The sequence below is a fragment of the Melospiza melodia genome, chromosome Z, assembly GCF_035770615.1.
Source record: "Melospiza melodia melodia isolate bMelMel2 chromosome Z, bMelMel2.pri, whole genome shotgun sequence".
NCBI lineage: Eukaryota > Metazoa > Chordata > Aves > Passeriformes > Passerellidae > Melospiza > Melospiza melodia.
The window spans coordinates 610,418-637,377 of NC_086226.1; the positions used below are offsets into that span (position 1 = coordinate 610,418).

At 49.0% G+C, this 26,960-nt stretch overlaps 1 protein-coding gene across 1 annotated transcript; it reads right to left on the minus strand.

Moving 5' to 3' along the window:
• Positions 1–92: 92 nt before the first annotated feature.
• Positions 93–18,801, minus strand: LOC134431941 (tetraspanin-36-like). The gene is made up of 7 exons (XM_063180241.1): positions 18,693–18,801; positions 6,936–7,127; positions 6,002–6,076; positions 5,450–5,545; positions 4,697–4,849; positions 3,064–3,147; positions 93–2,243 (listed from the first exon to the last, which is right to left on the minus strand). Exons 1-7 carry the CDS (start codon positions 18,750–18,752, stop codon positions 2,157–2,159), a joined length of 747 nt encoding a protein of 248 aa, XP_063036311.1. The 5' UTR covers positions 18,753–18,801; the 3' UTR covers positions 93–2,156.
• Positions 18,802–26,960: the final 8,159 nt, after the last annotated feature.

Below are 26,960 nucleotides of genomic sequence, written 5' to 3' on the forward strand. Positions count from 1 at the left end.
GGCTAGGAGGAAGGGCGTGAGGCGGGAGCTCTGGGGGGAGCGGGAGTGTGGAAGCTATCGTTTTTAGGAGCTCTGTGAACAAAGACACAGAGTTCACCTTAGAAACAAGACATTGTTTATTCAGCACAGCGTGCGAGGAGGACGTTCTAACTAATCAGCTTGCCAGGGGGTAAAAAGTTATATCTGTTATACAGTAAAATTCACACGAACACGCCCGCTTACTGCATATTCTCCGCCCACCTAATGCACATTTATTTGGGTGATGTAATCTTAACGCACGGCTTGAAACAGGCTCTTTCCTTCACCAGGCAAACTCCTCTCGTACAAGTAATTTCACATAAGTTACGTTAACCAAAGGCGAGAAAAAACCGGAAAGTCATAAAGGACAGCGGGAAGGGAAGGGAAGGGTAGGGTGGAAAGTGAAGGCTGCTGAGGGAAGCAGGGCAGGAAGGCCAGGAGGGGGGAAGAGAGGCGGGATCACCGAGGAGAGCGCCAAAGAAGGGCGGAAGGCATGATTGCTCAGTGGAGCCGGGATTGCTGAGGGGAACGGAAGGAAGGGCGGAATTGCTAAGGGGAACGGGAAGGGAAAGCGGGATCGCTAGGGGAGGCAGTAAGGGAGACCGGGTCGCTGAGGAGAGCCGGGCGCGAAGGGAGGCGGGATCGCTGAGGAGAGCGGGAACGAAAGGCGGAATTGCTGAGCGGAGCCGGGTGAGAAGGAGCCGGGATCGCTGAACGCTGCGGGAATGGAAGGCAGGACGGCTGAGGGGGGGGGGGGGAAAGAAGGGATTGCCGAGGGAGCCGGCCGGGACCTCTCTGAGGCAGCGCCCTCAGCCTCCCGCTCTGGTTCCGCCCCTGAGGACTTTACTCCCTCCAGAGAATTGTGATAGCGTCGACCAACAACCGCCTCACTATTTATTACTTGGTTGTATAAATTCAGTTTATTTCAGCATTTAACAGAAGACAAAGCCCTCAATAAAAAATCAGTTTTCTACATACATATGCTCATGCTGGTGTGTCTTCTATAGGACATTGTCACCCGTTGCTGCTTTTTTTTTTCTCTCTTGCAGTAGGGATGGAGATAATTAAACAGTTTACACTGACTGATCCCCCCCCCCCTTTTTTTTTTCCTTTTTAGCTTTTTTTTTTTTTTTTTCTTTTTAGCCACAAATATAAAGGTTTATTTTACTGAGGACAGGCTGCTTATCTCTCCAAGGAACGAATCAGCAGAATGTCTTGCTTTTCCACAATTCCCTGATACATAAAAGCTCACAGTTCCCTCTGTTCTCTATCCCCAAAATTCTGAAAAGCTTATAAATAGATTAACATAAAAACGAGTTAAAGAAGGACTGTGTTAAAGCAGGGATACAATCCAATCTGTGTCCAGCAGAACTAAGGAGAACAGAAATTTACAAAAGCAGTGCTACAGCATATTATTGAAATTGCTTAGTACAAGATTGTATCTTCTTAGTATTTTAGCAGAAAAACATGGTCAGGGTGGAAACGTGGCACTAATTCCCCCAGGCAAACCATAGAAAAAGGAGGAGGAAAATGTTCAAAAGCCCAGCTTCATAAGGAATTTTTAATGTCAATAATTAAGAGATTAGAAACAAACCAAAGAGAGCGTGCTGAGCCCAAAAGCTCAAAACCTGGGGTTTTTCATCTTTGCTAGCTGCTCCAAACAACCACACAAATGCTTCTTCTAGACTTTAGGCGCGGGGTTGTCTTGCACTAACAACCTCTGCAGTAAACAGAATTACAACATGTGACATATGAAAGGGGAAAAAAATCTGAAACTGCACAATCAGACATAGAAAAAAATATACTACCAATCCCCATGCCTATGAAAAGTATTTAAACCTGGCATTCAGAAGTTTCTTTTATTGTTTAAACCACATCAGGGGAGTGATCTGAGGTTTGTGCAGGCAACTGAAACCCCTCCTGAGGTCTCCATCATTTTGTTGATTAAAAGATAAAGTTTCTGCTGCATGTTTTTGGGGCAGAGGAAAGAAGGTCAGAAGAAAGTTTCTTTCTGGAGCCTACTGCACCACCTAGTACTATCAGTACTCACAGGTCCAAACTTAGCATAACATTTCAGAAAGCTGTGGTGTGATCACAAGTCAGTTTCATCGTCAGGAAGCAAGGTTGTTCTCGGTTTATTAGGCAAACACCCATGAGTTAAGAGGCTGATATCCACTTTCTTCCTTCTTGCAAGTAAGTACACAGACACTCAGCATGCCGAAGAACTGGAAAAGAGGGAGTGCACAAGGGACCAAGTCCTGCTGTGTTTGTTTCAGTTGTCAGACTAAACACCTACACAGCGGATGGCTTCATTATATGGAAAAAATAATACATCTGCATAAAGTGCTATTTTTGCATACCAATTCCCAGTAATAGTTCCGGCCTGGAGTGTTTCCTCTCTGGTTTGTTCCATTAATCAGTACATTCACATTAATTAATATTTATCTTGCCATGGGGAAAATTTCAGTGAAAGGCTAGGATTGTTTGGGGATGAGTTCTCCAAACTATTTAAGCACACCTTTGGACAAGGAGTGACAGGAATGGCTTTCCACTAGGAAAGGCAGGGTTAGGTGGGCTGTTGGGAATTAGGAATTGCTGGCTGGGAGGGTGGGCAGGCCCTGGCCCAGGGTGCCCAGAGCAGCTGTGGCTGCCCCTGGATCCCTGGCAGTGCCCCAGGCCAGGCTGGATGGGGCTGGGAGCAGCCTGGGACAGGGGGAGCTGTCCCTGCTCATGGCAGGGGGTGGCACTGGATGGGCTTTAAGGTCCCTTAGCACCCAAACAATCCCGGGATTCTGTGACTATGATAAAATGGATTCCACAGTGAATTTCCATCCCGAATCCTCTACTACTTTTTGAATCTCTCCCATCATTGTGAGGCAGATGAAATGGAGACAGTGGGAAAAACACAACTGAGGAACAGAGGACTGAGTCTGCTCCAGAGGCAGAAGAAAGCTGTAGGCTGTTAGGACAGTGAAGATGAAGAAGACCTGAGATCCAAGGGCAAACAGTACTATTTTCCATGAGGGAAGAGACAGGAGTGTTTACCTTTATGATGGCAAACCCCAGGATTACAAGCATGGCATAGCTGATAACGCTCTGCAGCCCAGACTCCAGTTCCTGAGCACAGCCCTGCCATGAAAGAGAGGTAAAAACATGTTAAAAGGTGTTCATCCAGCAGGAAGTTTTTATTATTCCCCCCAGCTCTCCCAAGGCAGCAGGGCCTGGTAAGGCCTGTCTAATCCACACTGCAGGTCTGAGGAACTCCATTCTTGTCTTCCAGACCTGGTGGCTTATTTCCTCCTGCGTGAGGAGAGGCACTGACAAACTGCAATTTACTGACATGGCTGTGTCTGAATTTCCTCTGGCTCTGGTCATTTAAACAAGTGCCCAAAACTCAGAGACAGAATGGCCATCAATATGATCTATGAAAGTCAGCTTAGGGCTTTGTGCCCTAGACTGAAGAATGCAGTATGGCATTTGGAATCATAGAGTGTTTGGGTTGGAAGGGACTTTACAAGATCATTCAGGCTTCCCCTGCCATGGTCAGGGACAGCTCCCACTGTCCCAGGCTGCTCCCAGCCCCATCCAGCCTGGCCTGGGGCACTGCCAGGGATCCAGGGGCAGCCACAGCTGCTCTGGGCACCCTGGGCCAGGGCCTGCCTATCCTCATATCTGATCTACACTGATCTTCTTCTAGCTTAAAACCATTACCCCTTGTCCTGTTGCAACAGGCCCTGCTAAAATGATTGACCTCATCTTCCTTACAGGCAACCTTGAGGCCCTGGGAGGGGCTCTGAGGTGTCCCTGGAGCTTCTCTGGTGCAGCTGAACAGCCCCAGCTGTGCCAGGCTGGCTCCAGGGAAGAGGAGCTCCAGCCCTCAGAGCATTATCATCCTCCAGATTCAGTGTAGTCAATCCCAGATGAGTTGTTTCCCTGCCCCAGATCTATTTAAACAACTACGGCTATATCCCTAAACTGTGCCTGGCGTGCTTCTCTCCACAGTTCCACCTGGCTGAATATAGAGATACTGAGTGTGCTTTTAAATGCTTTTACTTATTTTACCTTGTATTTTTAATTGTATTCAAGATATGGTCAGTAGAATAATAGAAAAACCCTAGCAGACTAACCTCCTTGTGCATAAAAGAAAAAAGGGGGAATTTGTTGGAGAAATTTGCTCAGACATGGCTTAGAGAGTTTTGTTCAGACATGCCATAATCACATACAGCTGGTTAAAAAGTAAAAGGCAGCTGTAAGCAGCAAATTCTCAAGCCTGTTCTTGTAAACAACAAAATTCTCAAGCACGTTTCTGAACAGCAGAATTCTCAGGCTTGGTTTTTAATAACAAGTAAATACCTTGTCCTTGGATAGTGATGGGAAAGCAGAGTGACAAACATGGAGGCCTTGAGAACCGTTCACAACAGGATGAGAAAAACAAGTCTTGGTCTCAATAACAAACCACAGGTATTGAAAACAAAAGGAGGGGTTGATGTTTAATCTGTAACCAATGATGAGCTCGGGTTTTGCATTATGCATGAGCTTAATTAACATGGTTATAAAATGTGCATGTTGGATCAATAAATCGGAGTTCGATGCTGATCAAAGGATGGGTGGTCTCCCTTCGCTTCCACAGCTGAAAATGAACACGGCCCAGGTGTGACCCCGAGCCCCTCATCCTCACCCGTGTGTTGAGTTCCTGCGGCTGATCCAGGTGCCCCGTGCAGTTCTTGGCCTCTTGCTGGCAGCAGCTCTGAGGAACACTGTTGTTCCCAGTGGAATTAAACCACTGGCTGGTGGTCCAGTCGCTGTAGTTCTTAACCCCGCAGCAGTGAAGCTACCAAACACAGGACAGTGACACAGCAGTTACTGTTACATAGCATTATACATGTGTATTACTAGTTACATTATATATATATATGTTCATATATATGAATGCTGGTGGTGAGTTAAACTTCTCTTAGGCATAGCCAGAGCTGCCAGTAGCTTGCAGCAGATTTACAAGCAGCGGTGCTTCAGGAAAACAATCACAAATGTAATAAATCAATCTCCATACATTATCATGTCCCTCTTAGTTTATTCTTTGTGAAAGCTCCAACAGGAAGGTGACAAGTTGAAGGGCAGAATCTTCCATCATCTCACTATTTTATGGTGTGGTGCTCTCAGCAGCAGCTATTCCTATGCACTTATTTGCTGTGATGCAAATGTCATTCACATCAGCCGCATCCCTGCCTGCATGAATGTCACACCCACAGCCTGGACACACCAGCTCTGCAAAGCGAGGAGCACCCTCAGCTGCCTTGGAGAATTGGATGCTAAACACAGAGCCAGGCTCCAGGATACCGCCCCACTCATCCTCTCCCCACCTTTCCCAGCCTAAATTCCTTGTTTAGGACCAAAACATTGTTTTCCAAACAATGCTTAAATATTTTCTTACCTGTTCTTGCAAGTAATCCACAACCCTAGACTCTGGGTTTTGGCCATCATACTTCTCAAAGACGGAGCGCATTGTACCTTGCACATCAGTTTTTACCTGTTTAGACAGAAAAAACAATGCAGATGATTTTAATGTGAGAGCTGAACATTTTATCTGGTGGAAACTGCAAAAGATCTGTATCTCAAATAAGTCAAGGGGGAAAATAAGAAATAAGAAAAATCAAGCAATGTTTTAGACAGAATTCAGGTGGCCCTTAGCCAGAATCATGTTCCTGGGTAGAAGCTTGCTGCCCTTGATGGAAAAGCCTTCCTTTGAGAGCATCAACAACTGTTTAATCCAACTCAGAGACTGTTGTGATATCTGCCAGGTACTTTATATATTCACTATGTTTCCAGAAAAGACATCCCCATTCCCATTTGCTCTGCAGGTTGCAGGACAGGGGATGAAGTAAAAAAAAAACAAACAACCCAGATAAATTGGAATGATCAAACAATGTGAGATCTGTTCTTTACTTTTATGTTGGGACAGAGATGCTAAAAATTCTTAATTTACCTTTTCTCTGTAAACAAATCCAAAGACAAAAGCAGACACTTCTGCAATGAAGATAACCAGGATAATGGCCAAGAACTGAAAATAAAAATGAGACTGTAAGAGAAAATCCCACAGCACTTGAATTCAACTGCACAATACACTTCACATTACTTTACAGCAGTAAGTTATTGTTATCTCTTATTGCCTCTCCAATCAAAATACTTACCAGAATATAATTTAGAATAGAAGAAGCTGTGGCTGCCTCACCCCTGGAATTGTTCAAGGCCAGGTTGGACAGGGTTTGGAGCAACCTGGTTGCATTGATTGGTCTAGTGGAAGCTGTCCCTGCCTATGGAAAAGGGGTTGGAACTGGATGAGCTTTAAGGTCCTGTCCAACCCAAATGTTTTGGGGATTGCTGTGCGTGGCTGGGACGATGACTGTGGCTCCACGGGCTCTGTGCCTGATGCTGAGCACTGCCACGGTGTGTGACCTGTGTGAAGAGCCTGTGGAACACTTGACAAGGTGGATGTCAAAGGGGAGAGCACACAGATAAACCAGCAGCTGAGTCATGTACATTGTGCACTCCCTGTTGGGCTCACATTGCACTCAGGGCATGAAGCTACTCTAAGTGAACCTTTCTGGATTTTTAAAAGTAATTCTGTGAGCAGTCAAGGCACGAGGATTAAAGCCTGCAGAAAGATTGATACACATCTGGTTTGCTTGCTTGCTTAGAAACTCGTATTTCCTCCTGCTCCTCCACCACCTCACTCCTCAAAACTTGCTGCTCCGGCACTCATCTTCCCTGAGCCAGCTGGGGCGGACCAGAGCATCCCAGCTCAAAGCGACTCGCACAAGCCAGCAGTGCCTCAGCAGTGCGTGTCGCCAGGACCTTTCCCTCTGTTCGCCTCCCTCCCGCGCCGGCGGGAGGCAGGTGACACCCGCGGTGACACTCACCAGCCCCAGGCCCACGCGGGACTCGCGGAAGGTGGCGCAGCAGCCGATCAGCCCGATGATGAACATCACCGTGGCCACGCAGATGATGATCACGGCCGGCAGCAGGGCGTACTTGTCCTGCACAAAGCTGTCGTAGCTCTTGTAGGTGTGGATGACGTACGCCCCGACATAGCTGAGGCCTGCTGCTGCCGCCTGAAATGCAGTAAGGAAAAGGGATTAGCAGCTACTTATTAGGCCTCTGACCTGGAAACTAATCGTGGATTGTTTTCTAATAGAGATTTTAGAAATAATGGCTACAGTGTGCAAAGAACTAGATGGAAAAAAACGCTGAATCTGAAACTATTACCTAATTGAGGCATTCAAACTTGAACACAGAGAAGACAAAATTCACTGTATTACTCCACTCCCTTGTTAAGGCACCACAGGAGCTGAGGTGAAAGGTTGATGTCTGTAGACTTGCATCAATGTCTTTGCAGAATGTCAAGCACACACTACATCCCACCCAAGGCTGCATTAACGAGAATCAGATCATCACATGGTTGGTTTTTTTGGTTTTTGTGGTGGTTTTAAAATTTTTTAAATTTATTTTTGAGAAAAACTCATTCTTTACATTCTCATTAACCACTAAGGCAGGCCCAAATGTACCTAGTCTCAGCAAAACAGTCCCTCCTTTTCCTGCAGGAAACAGATTTCTGCAGCCTTTAAAATAATCTCTCTCCCAGAAGGGTGTTTTGCTGACTGAGGCCAAGGTAGAGTGCATCAGTGGCAGCTGCCCTGGAGACCAAAGATTTGTACCCACTGGACTGGGTATAGCCCTGGAAACAACACCAAAAGGCTCAGCCATGCCCTTACTGATGGCACAAAAAAATTCTCTCAAGAGCCAGGATGCCTCATCCACCCTCTGTAATCCTGCAGCACAAAGAAAATGCAGCACCCCCGATATTCACATTCTGGAAACTTGAGGGAAACCAGACAGATTGTTTTCAACGGGTCACAGCAGGATTTCATCACGCAGCCTTGGAGCAGTTCATTACCTTCCCAGCACTGTACGTTTTAATTAATCAAACACTCCTCATGCTGGAGCTGGGGCTGGCTAATTCCTTGACCTTGTTTGGCTCTTTCCCCTCCAGCCAGGTCTGCTGCCTGCCCTTCAATTACCTCCAAGTGCAGGAGCATCCTTTGTTTCAGACAGCTCCCATCCCACAATCCTGCATTCCTGGATGCTGTCTGTACCCCAGAATTACTGGGTCAGATGCACCAAGTGATGAAGCCAGACATTTAGTACAGGACCTGCAAGATCCTGCTGCCCTGGGGCTCAGACACAGCAGGTCCTCTGCAAAGTGGGATATCAGGAAAAGGAATAGGATTGCCAATTCCTAATTCTCAGGTTGTTTGTTTTTCTTCTGTACATGCACTGGGTTTTCAAATATGGTAATGATGAAAGTGGTTGCTAAAGCTTCCTTTCATTTTTCCTCTCTTTGAAGGAAATCTCTTTCCTATTTCCCTGTCTACAGGTGTAGGGTGACCATGACTTTTTCCTGTCACCCCTTTTTAGGGATGCAGGGAAAGGGTGAGACCACTTTATCTCAAAGGGCACCACTGCCTTCCCACTTCACCACAGGAGTGAGGAGTTGAGGAGAAGCAGCCTCACCTTCTCCCTCAACACTCTGTTCCTGAACTGAAAGTGGGACAGGAAATGTCCTTGGAATGGCAGCAGCAGTAAAGTGTCACAGCAATGGGCCCCCAGCTGGGTAATAATCAACATATAGAGACTCCATGTATTCACAGAAGGCTGATTATTTAATTTATTAAGAAACCCATTGCTTTTTTATACCCTAGTTTTCTACAGGTGGAATTGATTGCTTCTCCAATCCAAACACCATCACCCTTGGCTAATTAAAAAAACACCCTTTGGTAAACAAATCCCCATAACACATTCCACATGTTCACAACAACAGGGGCAGCAAGCGAAGATAAGAATTGTTTCTCATTCTTTTCTCTGATCTTCTCGCAGCCTTTCCCAGGCATGGTTCTGGGAAAGGCGTTTGTTCCTCTCTGTGGCCAGAGAGCCACTGCCACAGTAAAGGTGGAGGTGGGGACTCGTCACCTCCATCCCCCTTTGCCTTCGATTGCACAAAAAGAATGAAGGGGCACGACTCAAAAAGGGTGTCCTGTATTTCTGGCCTGGATGGAAGGCTGGACGCACGTGTCTGTCCACCTGTGCTCTGCTCTGAAACAGCATCATCTGGGCAAGGACAGTCACAGAGGGGCAAAGGAAGTTGTGCCAGGGTCTCACAACCACCACCACAACCACAGGGCGGTGATTCCTCCCCAGTATCCCACCTCACTCCACCCTCTGGCAGTGGGAAGCCATTCCCCCTTGTCCTGTCACTCCAGTGTCCTTTCCAAGGTCTCCCTCCACCGTGGTGAAGAAACATTCTTCATTTTCCATCCATACTTCATTTTCCATCCATTTCCAGTGTGCTCAACAGGCAAGACAAAGGAAGCAGCACAGGACATGCTAAAGAACAAAGCTCCCAGGCTGTGGGGAGCTAAGAAAGACCTTGCTGCAAGTAAAAGGCTGCCAAGAATTAAGAAAAAAAATTATAATGCCAATTCACAAAGGCCTCTAAAGCCAGGACCAGCAAAGCTCCATGACTGCAAGACAAAACCAGAAGGTCTAGTGTTAAGTTCAAGGACCTCAAATATAAAGCACTTTCACAGTGGGTTTTATTGCAATACTCAGGATTGCCTTGTTTCTGGTCAGAGACCAGGCACAACCAGCAAGAAGTTTACTAAAATTTCCAAACTTCTGCTTCCAAGCAGAAAAAGGAAGAGTAATGAGGCAAAACCAGAAGTCTTTGGGAAAAGACTTAAAGGAAGATGACCACAGATACTGCCACAACTTCACCCATGGTTTTTAATTCATTTGGAAGAATCCTGAAGCCTTGAAGAGCAGGGTCACTCAGGAATAGAAGGCATCAAAGATAATGACCTCTTCCCTGATTTTTGCAGGGGAGTCCCAGAGAGAATTTTTGAGAGCAAAGATGAAAAATACTTCAGAGCTTAAATCAGAACTCTTCCCTTAAGCCTTTCCAGAATTTAAGTCAAATTCAAAATCTGGTGGAGGGATTTGTTTCACCTCAACATCACAAAACCTGTAGCCCATTTCTAGATCTAAGATGAAGATGTACTAAGATGTACCTCTCTAGAAGGACAAGCCCTTTGCATTGCAAAAGATGGATCTCAAAATATGTCTGACTAGGTTTCTGCTGGGTCTCAAGAAATAAACAATCCCACAAACACACAGGCCAGTTTGAGCAATTAGTTTTGAGGAGGAATAGACCAAATACGTCCTTTTCCATGATCAGTCAGCCACGTCCTCAAACCCATCTAAAATGGCACAAAGGATGCTGGGATTATGCCAAGAAATACACATTTTGTCACAATTTTTGTTGGTCTCCAGCTTGCCAGCGTGCTTGCAGCCAGGCCTGGTGCCCGGCAGGCTGACACAGTGTGGGCACAAGCCCTGGCACGGTGACTCAGGCACGTCCCCTGGGCCACCCACAGCCAGCGCGGCGCCCACCCCTGACCCTGCCCTGCCCTCGCTGCCCCACCAGCCTCAGGAAACTGCCCCTGCTTCTGTGCGGTGCTGGTCACTTCCTCAGCACAAGACGACGAGATGAGGCAAAAGGAAATTTTGCAAGAAAACCCCTTTCCACGGCTGGGCAGCTCTGCTGCCTCGCCCCCGCGGCTCGCACCCTCCAAGGACCTGGGGCCACAATCGCTCAATTTTTCATATCCCACACCCTTGACAGAAAGCAGAAAAACTATTTGAGCGTGAAGAAGCGAACTCCTTGGGGCTGAGTGAGAGAAAGCCGAGCTGTGACAGTCAGCAGGCTTTCCCAGGCTGAGGTTTGGGCTCACCAAGCCCTTCCAGGCTCAGCTGAGCCAGGGAAGCAGGTGCGCAGAGGGCAAACACAACACGGGGGGACTCTCAGTCACATAACACACACAGAGCACTGTGAATATTCACTCCCGCCCATGAAACAGAACCCTGCACTGTCTCACTGGTGCTGAACAGAACAGCTGCTGGAAAACACCAATTTTATGTATTTTTTAAAATGCAACAAGCCTCTTTGTGTTCCACTCTTTTAATATGCTGACGAACAAAAGTCCCTACCCTGTTCAGTAGGCTTTTAGCCATGCAAATACTTCATGCCACTTAATCACAGACATAGAAGGGGCTGCTTAAAGCTTCCTCTATACCACTGCTCTGAAATACATGCAAATGTTTCATATATATATATATATATTTTTTTTTTTTTCTATCAGTGAGGCAGAACAGGTGCTTTTCCACCTTTACTTCTCTGTTTTCATAAGCCAACCCTACGTGATGGCTGAGAACAGAGGTTAGTGTTCGTTCACAGTTATCAGCACAGGCTTCTTTGTCCCCTGCCAAACCCAGATAAGGTACAGCAAAGGAGCCAAACTACCAACTGTGATGTTTAGAGGCAGTGTCTGCTGCTTGGAGGATTTGGGGTACTTTTTAAAAGGTTTCTCCCAGCATCCTCCCATTTCAGAGTGTTGATTCTATGACTTGATCTGTTACTGCAAACTGGTACAAGACTTTATTTTGAAAAGGCTGGAAAATTAAAAATACAGAGTAACAAAGCTGGAGTGTTCAAAGGAGAAGTTTAAGAGCAGGGTGAATTCTGAATTCACCCCGTGTGTCCGGCAAGATGCAGCCTCTGTACAGTAAAAAATTGAGGCTATGAGACTTACAGACATTTCTCCTTTGTCCAATGGGACTTTCCCAGGGCCAGCACTAATATCCACCACAGCACAAAACTCAGGCTGGCTGGATTTTTCCTGTATCATTAACTTTCTATGGGCAAAGACAGATAAGAGAAACAATACCATTTTTCATGACACAGTAAGAGAGGCAGTCTTCCATAGCAAACTACTGCAAATACAAACTGGAAGAACTATGAATATCCCCACAAACCCTTTCTGAACCACTGGCACCAAACTCATCATTAGAAAGTCAGCTCACAGAGCTGCCTGAGTTAATTTTAAGGCTCAAATCCCACTTTTTTTTAACCAGTATTTTTACATAATCAGATGAAAATTATTACTTCAATTATTCTTTACTTATTACTTTGCCAATTACAGTTATTACTACTGTGCTGCCCCCATGTCTCTCATATCTAGAATCAGCCCCCAGCAACACTGGCCTCAGTTACAGCTGTCCATCTTCTCCCTAATACAGAAGACACTCCATGTCTTTGGTTTTTGGCTTTTTTTCTGTGTACAAGAAGTGGTTTTGATTTACCTTGACAGGTAAATCTTCTGCTCAAAAGACTTTGCACATTTCCTCCATAAATAATGTATTTTATTATCCAACAGCCAGCTTGCATGGCAAAGAGAATTACTACCTGGCTCCCTTGCTGATTTATTGTACTACAAGATTTATTCTTCCCATTCACTGCCACAGTTTCAAGTCCTCCCTGGCTGCTGCCCTACTCCATTTTCAGGGAGCAAGAGGTTTTCTTAGGGTTTTAGAGGAAAAGAAAGACACTGAGCACTTTTGAGAAAGCTTTTTTCGCTTTATCCTCATTTTAACCAGTTTAAAACCCGCCTTGGGCCACATGGACCAGGCACTTGCCAGAACTGAGGGTGCCCTGGCCCGAGGCAAAGCTGGTTTCTCCCAGCAATGAGAGTGACCCCAGCTCAGCACCTCCCATCCCACCTGCACAACCTTCTCTCCCTTTTCCATCCTGGATTTAGAACTCTGCCAGCTGGAAGGGACCTCCTGGCTCCAGGTACCATTTCCTACCCTGCTTACGGTATCAATTTCTCTAAACGATAAATCAGTGTTCTGAGTGCCACGTTTGTGTTCTCTGGCTTCACCCAGGACAGTGTGTGACCGTGCTTGGTCACCCTTGCACTGAAAAAGGTTTCTGATGTTCAGAGGGACCATCCTGTGCTTCAGCTTGTGCTCACTGGCCTTGTCACTGGGCACTGACAGCATCATCGGGGCAAGCACAGACACAGAGGAGCGAGCAAAGCTGCTGTGCCAGGGTACCTGTGCCAGGGCCTGCCCACCCTGCCAGCCAGCAATTCCTAATTCCCAATGTGCCAGAATCTGTGCCTGCCCTCTGGCAGTGGGAGCCATTGCCTGGGTGCTGTCCCTGCCTGCCTTGTCCCCAGGGGCTGTGCAGCTCTCCTGGAGCCCCTGGAGGCCCTGGCAGGGGCTCTGAGGTGTCCCTGGAGCTTCTCTGGTGCAGCTGAACAGCCCCAGCTGTGCCAGGCTGGCTCCAGAGCAGAGGGGCTCCAGCCCTGGCAGCAGCTCCGTGGCCTCCTCTGCACTGGCTGCAGCAGCTCCAGCTCCTTGTGCTGCTGGAGCCAGGGCTGGGGCAGGATGGGGTCTCCTGTTAGTGCACAAAGCTGCTATGTTCCCTCAGATCTTCACATTGTGAAAACACTGATTTACAAAATAATAAAAAATACTGAATTCAGCAAGCTGGAGCTGGCTTTGGGTTGGAGCAAAAAGCACCAAAGCTGTGAGCTCCTACCAGGCTGCCCTCAATTCCAGCAGCACCAACAGCCCCAGGAGAGAATTCCTGCCGATCTCATGGCAGTCATTACCCTCAAACTAAAACCTTCAAATCAGTTTCCTCAGGTGAGCTACAAAGGTGGGACAGAACCCAGACAACTGTTCTGAGCCAAGCTATACCAAGTCACAGCAAACTCATCAAGGTCTGTTATGCCCAGATATTCAGCTGGGATGTACAGCTGAGGGGCATGTTTCAGCCTGCCTTCAAAACACACCTCAGGCTGCTTGCTGAGTATGGAGGGAATTGCTTGCTTTTTCCTTTTCTTCCTCAAATGAAAACAATGAGCAGCTGCAAAAAGGCTCTGAAAACCTATGTCTCTCTTTCAGGAGAAAAAATTCGCCAAACCTAAACCAACATTTTCTTGCAGTTTACATGCTGCGAAACCACACACTCAGAGGGGATTCTGGGTGTAGTGGGCTTGTTTTCAGGCTATATTAAGTAAATATCTGCCTTGAGAGTTGTTTTAGCGTGCTGCCTTTTGTTCTCCAAGCCTAATTCCAAGGTTATTTTTCACTCCCTAAAAGCCAGCATGTACCGAAAAAGCACAAATGGTGGGATGTCCTCACGGAGACACTGTACAGAAGTGCAAAGCAAGGAATCCTGTCCCAGTTCCTAATGCTTAATCCCCTGCCTTGGGGCTATGGTGCTGCTGTTAATCACAATCACTGAGGCAACAGGACCAGGAAGAGGAGAAACCCATTTTCAACTGTCAGAACCCCCATTTTCACTCGTATTCTCCCCAAATACACAGACTGCAGGGCATGAGCTTGCAGGGAGTGTAGCTTCAGCTGGGCATGGATTGGTTTATCAGCCAGTGCCAGGCTGTTTTGGATCCGAGCAGCCCGTCTGGACACAAAACACCCTGTAGTTCAATATTTGCCTTCCGAACCACCCCAATTTCTCAATCAGCTACTCCAGGCTCAGACACTGGACGCTGCAACTAAACCAAGGTGCACCTAAATCACAGCAGAGCTAATCCCAAATCTTGCTACAGAGGTACCAAATGGGACCTCTTGAGCCCTTGTAATTACCACATGGACTTCCACAACATGGAACCACAGAATCCCAGGAGGGTTTGGGTTGGAAGGACCTGCAAAACTCACCCAGCTCCACCCCGTGCCATGGGCAGGGACTCCTTCCACTGTCCCAGGGTGCTCCAAGCCCTGTCCAACCTGGTCTGGAACACTTCTGCTCTCTGGGCAACCTATGCCAGTGCCTCACCACCCTCACAGGAACAATTCCTTCCCAGCATCTACCTTGAATTTCCCTTCTTTTCAGTGTGAAGCCATTCTCCCATCAGTACAGCTCCTGATGAAGAATCCCTCCATGGTTTCTTTGAGCCCCTGTCAGACACTGGAAGGCTGATTTCCACATGGCCTTCACACAACCTCCTCATCTCCAGGCTGACACCCCCACCTTCTCAGCCTGTCAAACTGTGGTTTTGGTAACCTTTGAAGAGACCAAAGTGCCTTTAGAGATGGATACACAGCCTGGCCATCCAGGGTCCCCTCACAGGCAACCCTCTGGCTGAGGTTGCTGCCTGGAATCTGCACCACTGTCCCAACACCTCCCCTGTGCCGACCACACAGCACCTTCATTTTAATTTAGTCTGTGAGGCCCTATACAATACAGCAAAGCCCATTTTCCTCAAAGCCGGTTCAGTTCGGCTTCCTGATTTTGGGGAGAATAATTTTAAACAAGGATCAACTTTACCCTTTCAAGGCATGCTCAAAAGGATCACGCCAAAGTGCCCAGGCATCCGCCCCATCCTGTGACCACTGCATCATGTCATCATGTGGCTGCTCTGCTCTCACCCTTCAGAAATGATCTAGAAATCATAGAATGGCTGGGGTTGGAAGGGACCTTAAAAATCACCACGGTTCCAACTCCCAAGGAACCCCCCCAACCATCTTCCCCTTCCCTTCCTCAATGTAACCTTTGCTATTCAATACATTGTTAATTAAAAGTATCCAGAACATTGTTAATTAGAAGTATCCAGATTCCTCTCTGACTGAGGCTCCAGAGCAAGCATTCCCAAAGTACTCATTATGGGCATGAGTGATTTTAAACCATTCACACATGCAGGAATTTTTCTTGTGGGTAACTTTATACCTCCAAATCACTTAAAATTACTTAGAGTGAAGCACAGCAATACAGTGATTCCTTGAGCAACCTGTTCTTAGTGGAAGGTGCTCCTGCCCATGGCAGGGGGCTGCACTTCTTGCCAGCAGATCAAATGCTGCTCTCTCCAATCCCCTGGTCCTACTGAAGCACCCTAGGCAGGAATTTGTCCTTATGCTTCTCCCTGCTGTTGGGCAAGTCAAGCAAGGAGGCTGGGGCAGTGCCCACCTCTGCTTAGAAGTGAATGGGAAATCTGGGGAAACAGGATTTTCACTGCAGGAGCACCTAAGGCAGTCCTCTGGAGATGAACCAGAATGTCTTGCGTTGGAGGGGACCCACAAGGATGGTGGGAGTCCAGCTCCTCATCCTCAGGACCCCCAGTGGATGCCAAAGCCCCTCTGAAGGCAGAGACCTGCTCAGTGACAATGAAGCTGAAGGTGAGCAGGGGCAAGGTGCTGGATGCTTTGAGGTTAACAGCGACTGGAAGGTGCTTGCTGCACATTATACAGAAATACTGGAGCACGAAGCTTCCATCTAGCTTTAACATTCCCAGTTTCTTCCCTTGGACCAGGAAGTGAGTCCCAGCATTCCACCTCTCTCCTTTGAAAGGAGCACCATCACATCTCACCCAGCCGAGCCCCCTCAAAAGACATTGCCAAGAGCATCGTGGTCTGCTCTGACCCTTCCTCTCCCTCTTTTGGGACCCATGAGATAAACCTGCATCCCCAGCCTTCACCTGGAGCAGGCCAGCACCCACTCACCAAAACTACCACTCACTGGCACCTAATTGGTAGGTGCTCAAGAGCAGAAGGGGAGGTGGGAAGAACTCCCACAGCCTGAAGCACCACCTGTGGTAACCTTATAATTAAATAATCTTTAATCACTGAGTTTTTGGGAGGAGTTATGCATAGGTGCCTGACCTGCAGAATGACCTGCAGGAATGATGCTGAGCCGAGTGCTTAGGGGAAAAGCTGTTTTTTCACCTCATTTAGGAAGCCTGATTTGTCATTGTGGAAGATCTGACTTCCTTCACTCTGCATGATAACGATCAGATAGCCAAAAGAGGATTTTTTGCCTTTTTAGGATATTCTTAAGTAATAACTTCTGTCAAAGAGCCACATCTGCACCATCTGCTGACTACGCAGGAGGTGAATTATTTTCCATAATCACTTCTGAGCTGGGAAAGATCTGCAGCATGCAATGTCTGGACATGAATTACTCCTTGGAGAAGGGCTCTGATGTTCTTGGCAAATCCTGTTTTCACAATCATCTGGGGCCTTGTACTTACAGAGCCCTGACTGTTAGAAATGTTCTGCAGGAGCATAAAAGAATCAGTCCCTCCATCTCCACCCTCCTAAACCAGAATTCCAGGTTCTGCAGTTCTGCTGCTGGAATGTGATTACCACACATAATGGCGGCAGCAGCATCTAAATGCCACAGGTACCGGGCTGCACTGCTCTTACTGGGATGAAAAACAACCCAAAGGGCTGCTCTGGGTCACCCCAAATTCAGAGGCCAGAGACATGCACAAGGACCATTGCTGACAGTCCACGGAAGAAGATCACCAATCACAACTAGAGAGTGCTCCTACAGCAGAAGGAAAAGCACCAGAGACATTTCTAGGAGGATATAAGGCTGTTTCACTTCCAAAAAGCCAAGCAATGATGCTAAGCTGAGGTACACCTGCTCTGAGGCTCAGGGCCTTTCCACATACAAACAGAGGGATGCTGCTGCAATGTCCTCTGCGGCTACTTAAAAAAAAAAAAACCAAAAGAAAATCGCCACAAACCAAGCAGACACAGTGACACCATGTCACCCGGCGTGCAGCAGTGGCTCAGCTGCAGCTCTGTTTGTGTCAGTGGCTCAGGAGCTGCATGGAGCACACGCAGCAATAAACTCTGCTGGGCCTCATAAAGGAGGCACGGGATGGAGGGGACGAGCTCCTCACCACAGCCAGCCGCAAGTCATGTTTTTACAAAACGGCACCACACCCCACGAGGCCCCAGGGATTAATTCGAGCAGGATTCCTTCTTTTGCCTCATTTTTTTCTCCCCTCGCGTAGCCTCTCTCTTTGGCAAACTTTGGTCCTTCTCTTGAGGAAGAGCCCCTGCTTCACCCAGAGCAAGGGGCGCTGAGCCCGGCCCGGCCGAGCAGCCCCAGGCCCCGGCTGTCACGGCAGGCTGGGCCATCCCCGGGAAAGCCCGGTCTGGAAAACACCCAGGTGCTACGGAGCGGCCGTGAGCCCCCAGCCCGCGGCCCGACAGGCCTGGGCTGTGGCACGGCCCTCCTGCAGCAGCACGCAGGTGCCAGGGCGGTCCGTGGCGATGGTGGGGGCTTTCCAAACTTCCCCATGCAGGGGGAATGCCCCAGCCGGGCCACCAGAGCACCCCCGGCCCTTCCGAACAGCCGCCAGCCCCGCCGCCACTGCCCCGAGGCCCCGCGCCACGAGCCTCCGACGCCGACACCCCCAAACCAACGCGCGTTAGGCTAAACAGTACACAATCCACCCTCATTTCCTCGCTCGCTTGTAAATAACCATCGCGGAAGGGATTTGGAAAGCCGTAACTGTGCCAAGGACACAGCTGGAACAAAGTTCTAAGCAGTTTTCCTCCCCAAAAGCCTTCTCGCCCCCAATACGGCGCAGAGCCCTTGTACAATGCCCTCGCCTTGCGGCTTCATTTCCTTTCGACCACAAAACTTGGCTGTAGACTGCTTTAACTAAAAACACTACTAAAACACGCGGGAACATTAAAAACACGCCACGAGGAAAAAAAGAACAAAAAAAAGTAACAAGCTCTGACCTTGTTTGTTTTTTTTTTTTTTTCCCTTAAAAACTTAACCCCCTAAATCTCCTTGTTCTTTAAAAAACGCGTAATTAGGCGTTGCTAGAGAAATGTACGAGCGCGCCCGGCCAAGCTCCGCGCCCGGCTGACGGCGGGATCGCCCGGCAGCAGCGTGTGCCCCTGTCAGACCCCGGCCCTCCCGGCCCCCCTGGCCCGGGACAGCCCCGCCGTACCCAGAAGGCGAGGCTGAGCAGCAGCAGCACGGTCTTGGAGGTGATGACTCCGCAGTCCATGTTGGCGCAGCTCTGGGGCTGAGCGGCCGCCGCACCGGCCCCGGCTCCCCGCGGCCCGCCCCGGCCCTGCCCGGCCCTGCCCTGCCCGGCCCACACACGGGACGCGTTTCCCCGTGGCCGAGCCCGCAGATTTCCAAGCAGGGGGTGGGGAGCGCCGGGAACAAATGTCAAAGCAAATTACTTGGTGACTTCAGGGTGGTTTGGGATTTTTTTTGTGCTTTTTGTTTTATCTGTATTTTGTGATTAGAAGGGGATATCGCAGAGAAGCTCGCCAGGCATCGTTTGGGGTTTCACCACCTACATCCTGCCCGGCTGCTCTCAGCCACAGCTCGCACAGTGAGTGAGATCAGCAGCGAGGTAAAAATTCCCCTCCCAGCAAATCAGATCCCTGAAGCAGAGCAGAGCATCAGGCTGCAGCTCCCTGCAGGCGCAGCTTCGGGGCTGGGGCAGTGCTACCTGTGGCAGAGTGATGAGGTGTGGCAGGAATCAGAATTCCAAGCTAGTGACATGGATCCTTGCACACGAACACTCCAGGGAAATGCTGCCCTGCTGACCTCTCTGCTGGCATGGGATGCAGAGTCATGCACAGTGCTTCCCTTCCTAATCCAACTCCAGGCAGGAACAATTTCCCTACAGCAAAAATGTGAATATTTGTGCTGCGAAACACACTGTTTTTCATGCCTGAGACAGGAACTGACTGTGTAATCCAGCTGGAGTGTTTAAAGAGGAAGTGAAAGTATTTGAGTTTTTCAAACTTGACTACCTGCCAAATTTATGATGTCAATAAACGATTATTTTATTCTTTTTAGCTAGAAAGCAGTCTCTGCTGACTGTAAATTTTCCTTCCTGTTATTTTTACATGAGTCTTTTCAACAGACCCAAATGACTCCAAGAAATAAGGTCATGTACTATGAAGACGCTTCTGCGTCATCCTCATGTGCCAGTCGTGGGAGACTGATTTTCCGTCCTCCTTGCAGTGGGAGCACCAAAATGTCCAGCACAATCAGCAGCTGGCACAGCAAAAGTAGGGGGAAAGGGCTAAAGTAAGTGGGACAATGAGCAAACGACAGGTTACACAGAGGTTTTATCAACTGATGGCTTTCAAATTAATTTGGTGCTATCAGCTTTTCCCCAGAAGACTTAGAAAGCGAGTCTAGCCATCTAAGAGCTGTTTGTGGCTTTTGGAAGAAACATGAGATGCTGGCAGACTGAGGAAAAAAACCAAACACCTGGAAATTACAAGCCAGTTAACTTCAGTTCCTTATTAACAACTTCAAAGAGACCATGGAATAAGTAATTGGGAAATCATTTGCAGACAAGAAGAAAACACAGAGACAAATACCAGATAATATAGATATGTCAAGGACAAACTGTTTCATGTTAATTACATTTCCTTCTATGATGGGTAACAGGCCTTGTGGGGAAAGAAGCAGTGTGTTTAATGTGATAAGGCCTCTAACACCTCCCCATGCCCCACAGCACCTTCATGCCCGTGGCCTGTCCTGAACAACCCCTGGGTCCCCCACCCGTGCCTTGGTGTCACCTGGGTTACTGTCCTACCCCTTGGGGTGTAAATTTCAGTAATAACCTGGAGAAGAGAACAGAGAATTTTTTATGTGATGAGGACATGGAGGTGTTAAGGACAAGGACTGCAATAGAAATAGAGTTGCCAAGAGATCTGGAGGACTAGGAGGAGAGGGCTGAAAAATCAGACGTGGTGCAGAAAGGACAAGGCAGGCAGGGACAGCACCCAGGCAATGGCTCCCACTGCCAGAGGGCAGGCACAGATTCTGGCACATTGGGAATTAGGAATTGCTGGCTGGGAGGGTGGGCAGGCCCTGGCCCAGGGTGCCCAGAGCAGCTGTGGCTGCCCCTGGATCCCTGGCAGTGCCCCAGGCCAGGCTGGATGGGGCTGGGAGCAGCCTGGGCAGGGGTGGAATGAGATGGTGTTGAAGGTTCCTTTCAACCTGAATCATTCTGTGATTCCACAACACAGGTTTGGACACTCAGAACACATCCCAAACGCTGGAATGTGAGGCTGAGCAGATACAGGGAGAAGTACTGGAATTCAGTGACTGCAGAGAGCTGCAAATGTTGCTCTACTCTCATCAGCTAAGCCTCGTGCTTTTAAAAACAAGCCTGAGGTGCAGGACAGGCAGCCAGGGGTTTGTTTCTCAGAGCAGACCTTTGGCAGCCCGAACTGAGCTGAAGCCAGCCCTCGGCAGGGCTGCAGGATGCAGCGGTAACGAGTTTCCTGCCACTGCCCCTCCCTGGCAAAAATCGAGGGATGCAGCGTCTTCTGGGGGAGATGGATTTTGGAGGGGATGCACTGAACCAGCTCTCCAGCAGGAGAGCAGGAAAGGGAGACTATGGACAGCCTCTGTCCAAAACCCATGAGTTTAAGCTGCAGCTTCTTTGAAAGGCAGCAGGCTGTGCTGGCTGCTGAAAGAGAAATCTGCGTGCAGAAAGTGGGGTGAAGCTGATATTCAAAACCAAATTCCTTGGAGAGAAAAGATCAACACAAAGTCAAAACTTGAGGACTGCTCACAGAGCTCCTCTTACCAGCAAGGCTCTCCTTGCCACCATAATTTCTATCACAGCACTAAATATTAACAAAGTGTGTCATTGTGGAGGTATTTTTAAATTAAAACTTCAGCATTTTCACTTTTCCTTGTAGTGTGGCAAGTGGACAAAGCAAAAAAAAAAAAAAAAACAAAAAAAAACCCCAAAAAAACCAAAAAAACAAAACAAAACAAAAAAACCAAAAAAAACCCCCCCAAACCAACACATCATCTGAAAACCATTTCTCCTAGTTTTATAGGAATAATTGATAGTCTGGGGGAAATAGTTTGAAGAAAAATGGAAGGGCAAAGTCTGATGTGTGAATTAAAATGAAATAGAGAAGAATTAATAAAACTGAAACCAACCAAAACATCAGCCAAACTTCACCTTTCTTTAATATCCAGATATTGTTGCCAATTCTGTCACTTGTTAGTTCATGAAAACTTTTTAATTAGAAATATAAAAATGGTAATTTCACAGTGAGAATAAAATGGGATCCTTAACAAAATGTTACTACCTGTATGCTGTTTGCTCAGAACAAAGTGTTATTTAAAATCAACGGTGGCTGGCTTTTTATTATAGGTGATCTAGAAAGTAGCTTGCCAGAACAAAATGTGCCCTTAGAGATGTATCCCAAACATCACAAGAAGCCGTGGTTGTGATATTCTGCATCATTTCTGAACAAATTAGTATTAAAATCAAGAGATTCCTCTTGAACATGAGATTTTAAAACAGCAGTAAACTGGAATTTTTGCAGTCAGCTTTGGAAGGGAGTCGGGGAAAAAAGGAAACGAAAACTACCTAACCTGATAAAGCCTCAAAGGAGGCTGTGTTTGCAGAGCGGCTGCCTGCCATAGATCTCTTGCCTTGGGTGAATTTGTTTGGGTTTGCTGGATTTCAGTCTGAGATCAGTTTAGGAAGCATAGTGGAAAAACAACAGGTGTCCCACTGGTTTATTGATGGCACATTCAGCAGCGTTTGAGGCTCAATGGTTTGTACTGGAAGCTGTAACATGTGATAGGAAAAGTGCCTTCGCATTTCCCCTTATCCACCAGACAGCCACCATGTAAAGATAAAATTCCTTTCTGCACATGAGAAGACATATCTGAAAATAAGTCCATTTTGTTTTCCTCCTGCTAGACTAAACAACTTGCTAGTTCTGTTACTTTCCAGAACTCATTCTCTCCCACTAAGATTTGTTTCTCTTGAAATGCCCAGAAATGCAGGGAGCTCCCCAAGGGCTGTAATGGAGAGATCACCAGAGCTCTCTGCCTCCCCCTGCAGCGCCGTGGCCTTGCTGACTCACTCCCAGCTTGTGAGCATCCATTTCTGCCCAAGGAACTGCTTCCAAGCCAGCTGTTCCCCATCCACTTCTGATTGCTCTTGCTCAGGTGGGCAGCCCTGCTGGTCACAGAATCCAAGAATCCCAGGATGGTTTGGCTGGGAAGGATCTTGAACCTCATCCAACACCACCCCTGCCATGGGCAGGGACAGCTCCCACTGTCCCAGGCTGCTCCAAGCCCCATCCAGCCTGGCCTGGGGCACTGCCAGGGATCCAGGGGCAGCCACAGCTGCTCTGGGCACCCTGGGCCAGGGCCTGCCCACCCTCCCAGCCAGCAATTCCTAATTCCCAATGTGCCAGAATCTGTGCCTGCCCTCTGGCAGTGGGAGCCATTGCCTGGGTGCTGTCCCTGCCTGCCTTGTCCCCAGGGGCTGTGCAGCTCTCCTGGAGCCCCTGGAGGCCCTGGCAGGGGCTCTGAGGTGTCCCTGGAGCTTCTCTGGTGCAGCTGAACAGCCCCAGCTGTGCCAGGCTGGCTCCAGAGCAGAGGGGCTCCAGCCCTGGCAGCAGCTCCGTGGCCTGCCCTGGATTCACTCCAGCAGCTCCAGCTCCTCGTGCTGTTGGAGCCCACAAAACACACAGACGTTTTTCGTGTCTCTTGTGCAGTTTCCCCTGAGACAGCAGCCTCGCCTCTTGGCTCTCCTCTGTCACCAATGGGGTTAATTTAAATTCATGCTGGCACTAAGTTCTGCAGCCTGGAAGTCCCACAGATGTTTCATGGTGGAGCTTTAATCACCATTGATTCATCATTCACGTACCTGTGACACAACACATGTTTCTGTTGCATCCATGTATCTGCCCATGGAATTCAATAGCAGCAAGATGCAAGTTTCTAGTACTGGCACATAAAATTCAGGTAGTCCTTGATAATTATTTGACTCTGAGCTTCAGGGGGGACTGAGAGTTTTGAGTTGGAGACTGAAAAGAACTCTTTGAACTCTCCAAGTGAACGAAGGAGGCAGCTGATGGGACAGGTCTGCCTTTGGCTGTGGCTGGCAGTGTCAGCTGCGTGCAGTCCTGCTTGGTCACTGTGGTGCAGATGTAGAAGTGCAAAGATCAGAGTCCTTCCCCAACCACGTCTGAGCCGGGCGCCATCCCACAAATGCTCCTTTTTACCCCAAATCCCCACGGCGGAAGGGGGTGGGAGGGTGGAGCATCAGCTGCTTCCCTCTCTCCACACCCACGGGCAAGCAGAAAAGATCTTTTTCTCCTTCCTTTCTCTCAGCCTTGAAAGAGCAAAGGGTGACTACAAAAAGGGAACATGGTGTGAGGGAGGGGGTGAATAATTCCAGCGTGATTAAGACAGACCAAAGCCTACTAGTGGATTGACAGCTTTATTTTTATAAAGCTGCCTGTGGTCCTTCCCTACCTCACTGCCCCAAGAGCTGATCCATATTAGGAAACATCTCCTTACTCCCCCTGTGTGATCCAGGTTTCACCAGGAAGACTGTACATCTCCAAGCTGCTTTATCTTTAGAAGTTTTCCCAAAACTTCTGCAGCGTTCCAGCAAAGTTGCACTCAGCCCTGTGAGAAACTCTCACTGCAGCACAAAGGTTTACATCAGATTTGCCTTCCAGAGTTGCTAACCCACAGCTATCTCCCCTTCATCCAGCCCGTATGTTTTGGTCTGTCTGAGGCCAATCTTCCCAATCACATGCTCCATTGAAGAGCAGGAATATGTGGATCAGTGGTGGGCATACGTGGATCCATGCTGAGTTAACAACTGGATTTGGTGCCCTGGGCTGATCCCCGGCGTGGGCAGCAGGGCAGGGGGATCCTGCCCCTGTGTCCCTGGGCTCAGGTGAGAGCCCACCTGCAGAGCTGCCCCAGCCCCGGCTCCAGCAGCACAAGGAGCTGGAGCTGCTGCAGCCAGTGCAGAGGAGGCCACGGAGCTGCTGCCAGGGCTGGAGCCCCTCTGCTCTGGAGCCAGCCTGGCCCAGCTGGGGCTGCTCAGCTGCACCAGAGAAGCTCAGGGACACCTCAGAGCCCCTGCCAGGGCCTCCAGGGGCTCCAGGAGAGCTGCACAGCCCCTGGGGACAAGGCAGGCAGGGACAGCACCCAGGCAATGGCTCCCACTGCCAGAGGGCAGGGTTAGTGTTGAAACTGGGAATAAATCCATCCCTGTGAAGGTGGTGGGGCCCTGGCCCAGGGTGCCCAGAGCAGCTGTGGCTGCCCCTGGATCCCTGGCAGTGCCCCAGGCCAGGCTGGATGGGGCTGGGAGCAGCCTGGGACAGTGGGAGCTGTCCCTGCCCATGGCAGGGGGGTGGCACTGGATGGGCTTTAAGGCCTGTTCCAACCCAAACCATCCTGTGACTCTGAGATTGCTGGCCTTGTCCACAGAGCTTTTCCTTGAGGAATCCTGCCAGCAGGGAGAGCAGCTTTGAAGCTTTTCCCAGGGCAGGGAAGGAACCAAGAAAAGAGTAGGTATTTCCTAAGGGTAATCTGGCTGGTCCATCTGGTGCTCCCAAAAAGGCCGGTGAGATGGCACAGCACGGGGGAAGGCTGCGGAGGATCGGAGGCATCAAAGTAGAAGGTGATTAGAACCCAAGCAGAATGGCAGCAAGCATGGTCCCCAGGGAGGGAGGAAGCCTGGCAGGGTTCCATCAGGGAGGGCTGGCAAAGGGAGGCAGGAAATTGAAGCAGGGCAGTGATGAAGGTCGAGCTGCTATCTCCAAGACTTTGGGAAGTAGGAGTTTCACTGGCTCTGAGCTGCAGAGCCTGCTGCTCCAGGGAAGGGGGATGGGAGGGACACATTAATTTGTTAAATGGGTAGAAATAAATTAGTGTGTAAACCTGTAACATTTGTTTCCCCGGTCTGAAGGGGAGAGCTGTGCTCAGCCTGGCTAGGCTGATGTTTCAACCAGGTTTGCTGAGGTTTTGAAGGTTTTTAAGCCAAACCTCCTTTTTGGATAGTCTTGATTATAAAATCTCCTCCATCCTGTCTCCCAGTGAAGCTGTGTGGATGGAGATGCTGCTTTTCTCACCTCTCTCTTAAGTGTTTGGTGGCTGTTTTCCCCCACAGCCCTGCAGTGCTGGGGAGGGAACCTGAAAGCAGATGGACCAGCTGGGTCACCCTGTCCTGGATGTCACCCCAGCCTTAACCTGGCTCAGTCTGCAGAGCCTGCTACCTTTCCAGGGCTCTTTGCTGGCCTGAAAGAGCCAGGATTCTGCATCCCCCACACACATCCCAGCCAGCTGCAGCACTAAGTCTTCCCTGCTAATGAGGCTCGTTAGGCTCACACGGGGGAGTGGATGTGTGGGGCCTCACCATCTCTCATTCTCTCCTCCTGAGTGTGCATCTCTCATTCCCTCCTCCTGGCTGCTTCCATCTCTGCTCCATCCTCCAGCTGGGACAGGGCCTGCTCTGGCCCTTGGACTGAGGGGGTGCCACTGTCCCCACCACGAGCGGGAGCCCATGGTGATGGGGTTCAGAGGTGGGCAAGGGAAGATGCTGCCACAGCCTTTGGTCCTATTTTGCAGAGTTTGTAGAGGTTTTCACAGCCACCCACTGCACTTCTAGCTCTAGGAACCTGCAGGAGTAGGTGGTGGCAGCATGGCTTGGTGTTGGATGGGTCTGAAGTTGTGCTGAGGTGGCCTGAAGTGCCCTCACCCCCAGCTGTGTTATGGCTGATGGAGGACAGTTCTGGCCCACACAGGTTTGCTACAGGATCAGAACCTCACTGCCATTCCCCAGGGACCCAGCACAGGCAGGACCAACAGCTGGGCCTGGAGCAGCTGGAATTTGGATGCAAATGACCCCAACTAACCTGGCCTGGCCACCCCACCACCAGCACGGGGGTGCAAGGTCTGGGCAGCCACCACTGCCAGCACAAGCTGAGCATGACCCAAGTGGAGCAGCCCTCAGCAGGACCAAGCTCTGCAAAGCAGCTTTCTCTCAAAATAGCACATCTCTCATGATTGCCCTCCCTGAAGTGACTTCTCATTTACAGGATTGTGACCCAAAGCCCTGTCCCAGCGGGAGGAGAGCAGGGGGAAATCATGGGGCTCCCCTACTTCTCTGAAGAATCTGATTGTCTTTTTGTTTCTTTGCTGACTTTCCCTGTTCCCATTATCTCGTTTTTTTAAGTGAGTGTCTTTAAGTGGGAACAGCAAGGCCATGGAGATAAGAGCTGAGACAACTCCCGTGCTCAGAGATTCATTACCTGCTCCCGTGCAAGCCAGGAGGGAAGCAAGCCTGCTTTCCTTTTTCTTTTTGTTAATAAAAATATTGCAGAGGAAATTTTAAAAAAACAAATTGAAACACAGGAGGACCTGAGGAAGTGTGGGGGCTACAAACTACTGCTGG